At 48.0% G+C, this 12,138-nt stretch overlaps 5 protein-coding genes across 5 annotated transcripts; 3 read left to right on the top strand and 2 right to left on the bottom strand.

Moving 5' to 3' along the window:
* Positions 1-1,063: 1,063 nt before the first annotated feature.
* On the top strand, positions 1,064-2,077 carry PPTG_02368 (hypothetical protein; the record flags this gene model as incomplete). Its single annotated transcript, XM_008893433.1, has 1 exon — positions 1,064-2,077. The coding sequence occupies one exon, from the start codon at positions 1,064-1,066 to the stop codon at positions 2,075-2,077; it is 1,014 nt and encodes a 337-aa protein (XP_008891681.1).
* Positions 2,078-5,390: 3,313 nt separating this feature from the next.
* Positions 5,391-9,429, bottom strand: PPTG_20921 (hypothetical protein; the record flags this gene model as incomplete). Its single annotated transcript, XM_008894348.1, has 8 exons — positions 5,391-5,447; positions 5,519-5,800; positions 5,862-6,372; positions 6,434-7,220; positions 7,371-8,076; positions 8,146-8,569; positions 8,632-9,058; positions 9,119-9,429. 8 exons carry the CDS (start codon positions 9,427-9,429, stop codon positions 5,407-5,409), a joined length of 3,489 nt encoding a protein of 1,162 aa, XP_008892596.1. The 3' UTR covers positions 5,391-5,406.
* Positions 9,430-10,158: 729 nt separating this feature from the next.
* On the top strand, positions 10,159-10,655 carry PPTG_20920 (hypothetical protein; the record flags this gene model as incomplete). The annotated part of the gene is made up of 1 exon (XM_008894347.1): positions 10,159-10,655. One exon carries the CDS (start codon positions 10,159-10,161, stop codon positions 10,417-10,419), a length of 261 nt encoding a protein of 86 aa, XP_008892595.1. The 3' UTR covers positions 10,420-10,655.
* On the bottom strand, positions 10,541-11,419 carry PPTG_02365 (hypothetical protein; the record flags this gene model as incomplete). Its single annotated transcript, XM_008893432.1, has 1 exon — positions 10,541-11,419. The coding sequence occupies one exon, from the start codon at positions 11,417-11,419 to the stop codon at positions 10,541-10,543; it is 879 nt and encodes a 292-aa protein (XP_008891680.1).
* Positions 11,420-11,662: 243 nt separating this feature from the next.
* PPTG_20919 (hypothetical protein) lies at positions 11,663-12,102 on the top strand (the record flags this gene model as incomplete). Its single annotated transcript, XM_008894346.1, has 2 exons — positions 11,663-11,930; positions 12,056-12,102. The coding sequence occupies 2 exons, from the start codon at positions 11,663-11,665 to the stop codon at positions 12,100-12,102; spliced, it is 315 nt and encodes a 104-aa protein (XP_008892594.1).
* Between the last annotated feature and the right edge of the window lie 36 nt (positions 12,103-12,138).

Here is a 12,138-nt window from a genome sequence, read left to right as displayed (position 1 = left end):
TACAAAACCAACAAGCACAAGTACCCGTTACTCAACATTATCACGGTGGCAGGGAAAAAACTATTTTACCACTGGTTCAGTGTTGGTTGCCTGGTGAGGCTGAGTCTAACTACTCATGGGCTCTATCGACTCTAAAGACGATGCTGATGGACAATGGAATAGATCTTCCTCGCGTTTTAGTTACAGATAGAGCTCGTGCGTGTATGAATGCTACGGATATTGTATTCCCGTCGTCTGCCAAACTTATTTGTCGGTGGCATGTAAATCGAAATGTGGAGGCCCGGGTGAGGAAAGTATTGGGGGAAATTAAGCTATCTAAACCCGATTTAATTGGGAGAACACGAATGAACACGTGTAAGACGAACGCGTTTCTCGAAGAATATTACTCGGCCTTACAAGCGGAAATTGAAGAAAGTTTTACGAGAAGCTGTATCACCCTTCGTAAAATGAATAGTTCATTGGCAGACTATCTCGACAGTACCTGGTGGACACACAAGGAGAAAATTGTTAAGTGCTGGACAGATAAACACTTGCACTTTGGGATTCTCGACACGTCCACGGTTGAGGGGACTCACGCAAAGATTAAGTCGTGGTTAGTGTAACGGGCCAGGTATTTACCGTTACTAGCTTACACATAGCGATGAGGAAGCTCGTACTTAATACGACAAGATTCAATTCCCGGTAAAATAAAACTCTGATTTAAATTTGGTCCAGGGCGGAACCCCTGGCCCCTTGAGAACCACTCAAATGCAAGTCGGCTCCTGATTGGCTGAATATCTGACCTTTCAACCAATCAGAGAGCGACAATGCAGCACGCGCTACTCGCGTGCTTTGTACCTACTTTTGTATATCAATCTACCTACTTATGTAAATGGTGACCCATTACATCACCCCCCTCTCAAAGTTGCGCTTACGCAACTCAAGCGCAGAGTGGGTGTCAAATGATCAATCTTGGAAATGGCCAACGGGGGGAACGCGCCCAATTTGCCTCTGCGCTTCGCAGGGGCCTCACAACTCGACTCGCGTCGAGAATAACGGAAGCCAGCAGCAGAAGACATCAGCGATGAACTCGGGCAGTGCGACAACGACGACGGCGACAACAACGACGACAGCGACAGTGACAACGGCAGCGATGCCAGTAAGGGAGCCGTCACGTAGACTCGGCGTGATGGACAGCGAGCTTCGAACGTGGGACTTGTACGACCTGTCCGGAGCGGTGAATCCGGACACACCGGAAGCGATGAAGACCTACTTCCGCCGCTTCCGTGGGCTACGGCAGAAGAGTATCGAGGGTGTCGAATACGGCGCGCTTCAGGAGTCGTGGTGTGCCTTCGTCCGGCGCTGGAACCGGATGACTCAAACTGGAGAAGACTTCGTCGCTTGGCTCGAAAGTCGCGAGGGCACCATCTCTGAGCACTCACTCAGCGAGCTGCGCCGCCGAATCTACGATCACACATTCCACGACGTGAGCCGCATGTGCTACGTTCACGTTGCGGAGGGCTGCGAAACTTGCAATGGGCCCCGGCCCACTGAAGAAGACTGGCGTGCGCACGTCGCCGAGCGACCACTCGGCGAGGACGAAAATATCTTGATCCAGCACTACAGGCGTTCACTCTCCGAGTTGGCTCGTTCGGTTAACATCGCGGGCTCGCGCCGGTGGCGTTTCCAGCGGAGCAACTCTCCGCCAACGCGTCGAGGTATCTCTGATGGCCACGCGCGCTCTCGGTCGCGCTCACGTGGCCGTTCGCGACGGGAAGCTGGTTCGCTGAGAAGCGAGCTTGGATCTCGGTCACATTCACGTTCACGCGATCGCTCGCGTCGCCGAACTTGTTCTCCAGCGCGTGGGCGACGATCTCGTTCGCGCTCGCGTACGTATCGGACTGGTTATTGGCCACGGCAATCTTCGTCTCATACTCCTGAACCACATCCGGAACGTCCCGGAGGAGATTGGCGCGGAGCTCCCACGTATCGTCCTTCGGGGAGAAGCCAAGCCAGCGGACTCTATAACGGCGAGTGGTCGGAATCGTCCGGCCGGCACGCCCGCGAGTCAATGCTCGTGGGGATCTTCAATGTGTGAAATGAGCTCTCTGATAGAGGTCGAACGGAATATCTGTTCTGTCACGCCGATAGTATCGCTTCCTAGACTTCCGTGGGACTCTAACCGCAAATTTCGCGAGGCTAATAGCTTTGCTGTCGCTATTAGTGAATCCGTAAGCACGTTGGGTATGGCAGAATATCGGCTGGCAATTCAGGCGTTGGCGCAAGTATCGACAATGTTTACACAGAAAAAGTTTGACCTGATCAAGGAGCTATCTTCCGTGCAGACAACCGATAGTACTCTCGGTACTACGTCAGAGGCTACGATTTTGGAACCAGCATTACATGATAGTCAGTCTGTGGAATTGGAAGACCGCTCTGTGAGCTTGGTGGACCAGCCCGAGGAGCTGTCAGTGGATTTACCAGCGTCTGCAATAGCCCAGTCAGTGGAGATGATGGATCTGCCTCCGTCGGTGCCGCCGGTGCTTGAGTCGGTGCTTGAGTCGGTTCCTCAGTCGGTGCTTGAGTCGGTGACTCAGTCGGTGGACTTAGCGGATCAGTCGGTGGAGTTGGAGAATCAACCGGTTGAGTCGGTGTGTCAGTCGGTAACACAGCTCACTCATTTTTCTTGAATCCGAGCCAATTAATGCTGAGTCACCTGGATTTGAGATAGCAAACCCCTTACGCCCACGAGGCCGCCCAAAGCAAAAAAACGAAGACTAAGAAAGCGAAACGAAATGTACCCATCCTAATGGCACAAGAGGATTCGATCCTTCACAACGAAGGCATGAGCCTAAAGACAGTCGAGGACCTCCTTTCACACGAGCCTACCTACACAACTTGTGCTGGACCGCTGCGACGATTCCAGCTATTCGTGATTGAAAGGAAGATGAAGCCACCAATACCCCACGTGATTTCGCTACTGCCTGCTAGCAAACATGTCGTGGATTCAGCGGCCATTTCCCGTATTTTGACCAAAGAACTGCTTCAGAGAGCAAGCAAAAAGTGGTTACTCTACCAAAAAAAAGCACAGGAAATTGCCAGAGCGAGACTTTGCAGTGGAATTTCCTGGGCTGTTTGTAATCACGATGGAGACACTGCGAACCATGAAGCTATGGCACCAAGCAGTCAAAGAGCTGAACAATATCGAGAGAGCAATAACATGGATCGCAGAAATTGATTTCTCGTTGGACATTTCGCCAGCATTTAAGGTAACCAGATGCAGAGTTGGCATCGAAAGTCGAAGCAATTCCGATATTCTCTGAAAGGGTAAGCACTATGCATATTTTGAGGATAACAACAACCGACACTGTGTATGCAAACTATGTAGATTCGGATCGTTGACTTTGCGTGCAGATCCCTACTTAGTGACACTGCATTAACAGAGGCAATGACGAAGCTGTTTGGCCATCGCGAGGACGTCAAGACTGTTGACCCAGCAATATGGGGTGTCGTGGAGAGAGAAAAAAATCAGTATCCCAGACGAAGAACTGAAACGCCTGTTCAGCTGTATGTATCACTGAACAAATTGTATTGCTTCCGGTGAACTGCAACGACACGCATTGGTGCGGAATCATGATCAACTTTGCTGAGAAAGCTTTCAAGTATTACGATCCCATGAGCTCCAGCTACTCGTTGACCGTGAGAGTACTAGCGCAAAAAATTGCGCTACATTTGCCTGCTATAATAGGGCGATACCGAGTGGATCCCTACGTGACAAACTTTGGAGTTCAACTTGACAGCTACAATTGTGGAATCTACGTCCTGCTTGCATTCGAAACGTTTTCCAGTGAAGATAGCATAGGTGAACTGCGGAAGAAGATACTGAAGTACCAGCGCTATCGCTATTTGCAGATATGCCTGTGAGGCCATACATTTTGTTTTCCTTTATTTGCGTGGTTGTTGTATCCGATACGTAGCGTTTAGATTTTAACTTCGTTCTTACAAAGTGCTCATATCCGGATTATACGAGCTATACAGCAACGGAGGACGTCATCACTGTATTATAAGATCTCCTGCTCTCTCTTCGTCGGGCACAATCGGGTACAGTCGGTGGTTGTTCGGTCACAATTGTCTCGTCTAGGTACTTGGCTGTCGGTCACTATAACGCGTGCCTTCCATAAACTAAATGGTCGGATTGTCCTAAAATATTATAAATTACTGTACAAAAAGTGAGAGGTCATTGAAAGCGTGTGATTATCAAAATTTGATAATCACAGATATTTAATATCTCTAATCCTTTATACCTGCAATGTTTTTGAATCACCCACGAGGATGTTGCGGTGCCATGTTCGTACAGCATGCCAGGCTGCAAGTAATTTATAAACTTGAAGTAGTTAGAGCTTTTATGGGCTAAATACCACGATATCGCTTATCCCACAGGGATAATGACCCAGGGCCCACTTACATACGCCACCACGTGCTACTCCCTCGGCTAGTTGTGCAAAGACATTCCTTATAGATGCTTTGAGTAGCCTAACGATAGGTACCCGACCTGCGTTCTTGCCAATGTCGAAACTCCAAATATTTTGACTGTTCGACGAACTTCAGCGGTTGAATGCGTGTTGGAGTTTTCTATTCGAAGGCAGGAGAGACTTGAAGTGTTGTAGTCCTCGTCCGTATAATGTACTTCTCAGCTCTTGATTCTAGAAGCTGGGAAGCGAAGCGACTGCACTCTCATAGAATCTACACCACTAGTAAGAGCTGACTCGCAAGAATGAGATCTCGAGTACAATGTTGTACTGTTGGTCCTATTCAGATACTTGCTGAGGCATTTGCCCATAGCCCAAGCACAAAGAGGTTGTGGTCGACGTTTGAGCTGATGCGAGGCTCCAAAGCCACGCATTGGAGGTTGGAGCTCGCCACAGCCTCCCAGGACTGTTCGAGCAATTTCCTTTGATCTAGAAACAGATCGAAAAAGAACCTACGCAATTAAAGCCAAGAGCAACGCGAAAGCGTCGTACAGTTGATTGGAAAAGGAGATAAACTAAAGCAAAAAGGTGATAGAGTAACCTGGCTTCTTGCCCACGAACGGAGCACGCTTTTAGATCTTCAGTGGTGTAATCCACCGTGATCAAGCTGTAGCATATCTCTACAAGGGACTAATATCACTCGAGTTCCATTCACCTGCACTATTTGCAATTTGTAGTTTTTGTTAATATGCAAAGCTCGAAATTTCAGAGCTTCTTCGTGCGCAGCACGACTTTGTTCTATATATTTTGACTTTGAGGAAGGATGCTCAATTGGAATATAATCTCTTTCTTGACGCTGAACGAACAAATACATACATGGTTTGATACAAAATTGCATTTGCACTTGCATAAATCATGGTTCGTTACGCTGTACAAAATGGCTGCTAGTTTTTTTTTACTATGTTTTCAGCCAGCTGAATGACCAACTGAAGTCCGCACCTGCCCAAGTTAAAATACAGACAATGTTAGAGCAAAAATGCAAATACATCACTATTTTGCCACGCATTTACCGTTATGCTCAAGCGAATTCTGCACAGTGTAAAAAATCCACAGAAAGAGATTCGCTTGCACCATTCTCCAGCTCCGATCTAGTACAAACGAGAGCAGTTGCAGCATAGAAACACCAATCTTGCGTTGGATAATAAAACCAAACACCAAAAGTGACAGCAACTCGATCATGCCAAACTTAACAACAGTCCCAAGCTTGCTGCCTAGACCAGCATCGTCTAGGTCTGCAACTTGTGAGTAATAGGCACGATTAGGAAGCTGATACATCGCAATTGTGTACATGCCTGCATCAACATAAGAACGTGATAATGGTATGATAAAAAAAAATAACGACTGAGCACTTACAGAAGATGAACGGCACGATGACTTCTGTGTACTCGACGAGAATCACGAACTCCGTTGTAAAGAGAACTTGAGCAGTCCTCTGCACGAACAGCCGACGCTCTTTTGCAGAGAAAACATCTTTCACAGTGCCATTCCGTCGAGTTGTTTCATCTTGATGAAGAGGTGTAAACGGTTCCGCTGCAGCAACAACGAGTGGTGCGCCCGCTGCTGCTACTGGTATCACACGTCTGCTTTGCATTGCAGGTACATCACTTGAAGCACCGACAGAACTAGCACTATCAACACTGCCTTCATCCTGGTACTTTAAAATTGTGAGCGCGGAGTTGTAGCGATGTCGTGAAAGGTGAGCTTTCGCTTCCGAGTCTTCCTTAATTATCTGCTGCGCAATCTCAATGAAGCTCACCAATTCCAACGGATGTCCAGCAGGTATTTTGCGTTGAAGCCGACGGATATACTTCATTAGATGTCCGATGTCCGATGTCTGAGATCGAGACCCAAGCTTGAACAACGTCTAGTCCAATCATCGACAACATCATGCTAATGGAGCTGGAATTCTGCATCGAGCTGGATACGTAAAGTGCGTTGAAGACATCCACATTGAAGATCATAATCTGCGGCATCAGATCGTATTTGGTTCCTAAAAAGTGACCGATCCAATTTTTCGCTATGATCTTGATAATAGGCAATAACACAAGATAAAACTTTTGGTTTGATGGTTGCACTTGGATGAAGCCGTACAGGTACGCTGGATACACAAATGTGAGCAAAACTTGGCATACGAGAACAACGATGCTGCTTTTCAACTCTTTAAAAACTGCCGGTTCTCGTCTCAAAACTCTCCCAAAACAGCACACGAAGCTTACTAGAACCACCACGAACCATACTGGAATTCCAACCACAAGTGCGAATGGTAAGGGGAAGCCGATGATGCTTGACATAGCCATCATGAATAAAACAGCGCCGCCGCCTGCGATAATCGGCATCATAATGACTTGAGTTGCGTTAATGTGTAGATCTGGAATACTAACTCGGAACTGCTCCAAGATGGCTGCAGTCATGAGAGCAATCGAAAGACAATCTCGAGCCCAAAACATGTAATTAGCTTTCGAACCGTCTTCAGGTGGGACCAATGGCGCGTAGTCGATTGCAGTGACAACAAGCAGACAAGGAAATGGCGACACAACACAAATGAGGAAGGCCCAGAGCGCAGAAGTCCTGCGGCAGTACTCATCAAAGTTGCTGATTCGATCTGCAGAATAATGTCCACGTAGTTCCACCTGGAAACTCTCGCAAAATTTGTACGCTCGACGCCAAAGACGATGATAGCCCACCATCTTGTTAAAAATGAGCAGTACGAGCCTGTCTGAGTGTCGTCAGCAGCTAAATTTATTGAGCCAAACATAACATGAATCTCCTTCCTCATATTCTAGTAAGAAACGTATGCCCAAGTAGTGTTGTCAACTCATTTCGTATCTCGATAAGAAAACTGCTGAACTGGTTCCATTGAACTTTTGAATCCCTTGATTGGATCGCAGCATCTCGACATAAGCACGAGCCACGGCTGGCGAGGTGGCGTTGTTCCTCAGATCTAGTTTCTGCAAGGTTTTATGGTTTTGGATGGCGTGTGCGAGTTTACAGAGCCCCTTCTCCTGTAGTTTGGGCTTTGCTTGGGACCCCTCGATCACTGAATGTAGCGAAAACGATAGCAACGTGGTGTTTTCTGCTAGTGCGTCGGCTAATTCGAAGGCACCTTCATCTCCAATATCGTTGAAGCTTAGATCGAGATGTTCGAGGTGTGGATAAGTACGCAGTAGAGTTGCAGTAACGTGAGCTCCCTCGTCTCCAAGTCCGTTTCGCGAGAGATCGAGGATCCGGCACTTCGAACTTGGCCTTGCTGTGAGCTCCTCAACAATAGCAGCCGCACCGTACTGGCGCAATGATCTCCCACTCAGATCAAGCTTTTCTTGATCAGCAAACTCTTTAGTGAAGCGTTTACGGAGATCATGTGCTTGTGAAATAGCTGCCAGCATCGTCTTGCATTCGGAGGTAAGCGGGTTCCCAACGCTCAGGCGAATTCGCCGTTGCTGGTTTGCCCTAAATGCCTTCAGATACAGTTGTTTAGCGCCAGCATCAGTGATCTGGTTGTGGTCGAGAAGTAATTCCTGAAGGTTGGCGTTCGGCTCCAGACCCTCTGCTAGACCAACGATCGCTTTATCTGAGCAGTTCCCAAGCATTCGTGTTAATTCTCCTCTTCACAACTTAAAATTCACGCTGTTTACTGTACCTGTGATGAAGTTGTTGGTCAAGTTGAGCACCTTGAGTGGTGGTTGCAACGCTAGGAGCAAACCAACATCATAAGCACCTTTCTCGCCGATCTCGTTTCCACTTAAATCTAGTTGTTCCAGATGCTGCCAGTTCGGCGACATTCGAAGTGTTTGCGTCAATATATGGACATATCGATCGGTTAGACAGCATTCCAACAGGATATCGCACTTGACCTTGGTCCCATTAAAGTTGAGGGTTGATGCGCTCGGGATACCAGCCGTAAGTTGAGTTTCAATAATTTTCTCGTGCAGCTTCGTGTGAACGCGCTGCAGTAATGCATCAGATGTGCACAGGTTTCCTCCAAGGTGGAGATAGCGTAGCGGAAAAGGAGCTGCCATCCCATTAATCGCGTGGAAGAATGAAGTGATTCCAGCTTGATCAATCTACGGAAAGTACCGTGTAAGTACATCGTTGATAACTTAGACTTGTTTGTACGTTACCATACCTGGTTAGCTTCGAGGTCGAGGGTCTGAAGGGCTGGCGTATGATCTAACACGAACGCTAAACTGGCGGCACCACAGTCTCCAATGAAATTACCTGCTAACGACAGAACCTCCAGTTTCATCCGTGGTAACACTTTTCCTAATGTCGTGGCCGCTTCATCAGTTAAGGCATTTGAGCGGAGGTATAGTTTGATAATAAACTTGGAGAAATCGGCTTGAGCTAGCTGCGAAAAGGTCGAGTCTGTGAAACCCGTGCAAGACATGTCTAGTATTTGTAAGTTCTCCCGGTCTTTCTCGTCTAGCGCTCGAATGAGAGGATGAATCCAGTCGGATGAGGAATTCTGGTCACTTAGCGATAGATCGAGCTCTATGAGACTAGGACATCGTGCAATAAATGTGGCAATAGCTTCAAGCCCTCGCACTGAAAAGCTGCAGAGACATAATAGATCAGTCATTTGTTCAGAATTAAATTAAAATTTTAAAACGTACTGATTATTGACCAGATTCAATGTTGTCAATGCTGGCAACGCTATTTCTCGTTGCACCCAGAAGTCATCGCTTAAATCGTTGAATGAGAGATCGAGCACAGCCAGGGACGTTGACACGACTGGAAATGAGATTAGTGAGAAGATCTCCAGTCCAGATTCGCTGGTAAGTTGTTGCTCAGATAGTATGATCCGTTTAGGGACTTGCACGCCAGGCACCTCGGACACCCGACGAGCGGTCCGTGGCTGCATTAAGACTCTTGCAGCATCTTGTAGCTGACAGAAACTTGCGAGTTGTGCTCCAGTGACAGACATGGGTTTGCTTTTTTTTTTTAAGGAAAAGCACTCGACTGTAATGAAGCGTCGCTACGATCAAGAAGACTCGGTATCGTTAGCTGGTCAGCTGACTGGTTATGTTTATCGCAACCGTGGAAATGAAAACGTAATTTTTGCCCCTGTAAATGATATGGCAAGGAGATCAATTCTCTCAGCCTAAAGGACTGAGAGCATAGACGTCAAAGGCGTTTCTAAAGGCGTTTCTAAGCGCTGTAGTTCAATTCGTAGACTTGCAGTTGGAATGTCGAGATTGCGCTCCCCAGTTTTGGAGTCCGTAATCATGTTTGACTTGGTGTTTGTAAGCCGTCCCCGCATGGGACGCCCCTTCAGATTTCCGAATGCGCTTGATATTTAGATAAGTTCCTCCCGATATTTTCACTATGTGTACCCATCTACTTCCCCGGAAAAACACGGTACTTTACTGGTTAAAGTTCATCCAATGCCGTTGCTTCTGTGGCAAGCCCGTTAGAAATCAACTTATTTGAGAAGCGACTGTTCAATTATAGGTATCTGAACGGTCGCCAGGCAAGGGCGATTTCCTCCCGGTCAAGTTAAGTTTCGGCTCCGTTTTGGCCAATAGGATACAACACTAAATATGGTAGGGGCGAGTTACTTGGTATTTGTATGGCCGGCCCGGCCTGGTAGGGTGGCACACACCGGTGCCTAAGAAACGGTACACTCAGATAGAAAAGCCTCTGTTAGATGACGATGCCGCTGTCAGATCTGACGGCGCGGCTGTCAGCAGCGATTCTATTAATGCTACACGGCGCTGGTATCAGCATGATGGAGAGCAGTAGGAAGGGGCATTGGTGGTGCGACTCAGGGTGCAGTGAGCACGGATGGAGAGCAGCAAAGGGCATTGTTGGTGCGGCTCAGGGTGCAGTGAACACGGGTGTTGTGACGTTCGGGTATCAGCACGGTATCTGCACGATGTACTTTCGAATGTGCGATGCAGGGGTTGAAATGTGATGGTGCTGGTACTCTGTTGGTGTGGTTCGGTGGCTTGAAGCAGTGAATATATGGTGTTGATGGAGAGATGCTGTGGAATATGTAGACGCTTTTTTATTCGTACTGGGATTACTTTACTTTACTACGTGGTGATAACGTGAGCGGAGCACTGGCACCGGAAGAATTGTCTGTTTCGCCGACTGTAAGAGAAAGTCAGCTCTTGTAGTGGAGGGATTTCTTTGGTTGCGAATATGCCGAGTCTAGTGCTGTTCGTCCAATCAAACTCGTACATTACGCAGTTCGGTTTACAGGAGTGATTTATAAACCGACTCTCGTTGCCACATGTGAGCGCGTCGACGTACACCTTCGAGTGCTCTCCCCACTCTGCTTCTGTTCGGAACCTCGCCTGGTATCTGCGGTCGTTACGCCTTGCGGCATCTTCAGCGTAGAGTATTTCACCTACATACTCAACGACGAATGCCCCTTGAGGAATGATGTTGGGCGATACCACGCCCAAACCGACTCGAGTCTGAATGAGGTCCAGTTCAAACCGCTGCTCAAACCGGTTTCCACATCGAGGGCCGAGTAAGCAGTTTGAGTCGTCACAAACTGTTGCCGAGTTTACGTTAATGCACGAGCTAGTGAGGTGAGTGCCTGTGCTGGAGATACAGCATAGCTCGCACTCACATTTTTGGTCGGTGTAATCTGATGATACTGTGACTGGGTACGGTTTTGAAGCGGAGAAGATGCTGTGGTCGATGTGTGCAATATTGCGAGGCCAGGCGTGTGGGATGACAACTTCATAGTCACTTCCAACGAATGGTAGCTCGGTCTGAGTGTGATTTGGCAGAAGGGTGGAGGCGGCTGTACCATCGTGGGGGTTGAGAGGTTGTTGCTGGGGTTGTGAAGCTTGGTACAGGTTGAACCACGCAAGTTGAGCAGTAGAATTTAGTGCTGTGCCAGGCAACGGAGGGACCGTTCGCTGAGAAGCTGGCCCATTTTCGACATGAGCGTGGATCATTGTGTGTAGGAATGAACGGGAGTACAGTCTATTGAAGTGAAGAATGCAAGTGCGTTTTGAGGGGATGGCGGTGGAATTATCGTCGTTCCGTTGGAGATGCTGGTATTGACAGTAACTTCAGCGGGCCTTAAGGCAGTTGAGGATGCGTGATCGGATGAGGTTCTTCCTATTGTGTAGTAACGAAAGTAACGTTAGATAACTCACAAGCCTGGAAACATTTGACGTCATTTTCGGTTTCTAGTTATGGCGTCGACACTGGATATCCTTCGAGCGGAGAGAGCGGCACAAGACGCTGAGGAAGCGCGTCCGCCTTTCGTTAGCGTGAACGATGTCAGAGCTTTTATTGCAACTGGGAGCCCTGCACCGAGTGATAACATCACGCTTGAAATGTGCTGGCTGGGGGCTACAGAATTCAATCGTGGATGGCACGTCGAGTTGTTGAATCGGGCCGACGAAGAAGTGTTCGAAGTGGTGGAGGAAGGGCTTGGGAATATTGATCCTGCACGACGTAGTAAATGCATCTTTGCATTGACGATTTGGAAAAGCCGTGATGATTCTCTAAACGAGTACTGCCGATGCACATTACCCCCAACTGCTCCAAGACGCCAACATTAATGACCATGCGGACGACAACAGTGTTCATGAAATCCAAGTCGAACCAGATCAGCAAGTACTCAGACTAGAAGACGTGCGAGAGGCGTGCAGAGCATTAAAGCTAA

The sequence above is a fragment of the Phytophthora parasitica genome, assembly GCF_000247585.1.
Source record: "Phytophthora parasitica INRA-310 unplaced genomic scaffold supercont2.2, whole genome shotgun sequence".
Lineage (NCBI taxonomy): Eukaryota > Oomycota > Peronosporomycetes > Peronosporales > Peronosporaceae > Phytophthora > Phytophthora nicotianae.
This window is presented reverse-complemented; position numbering and strand designations above follow the sequence as displayed.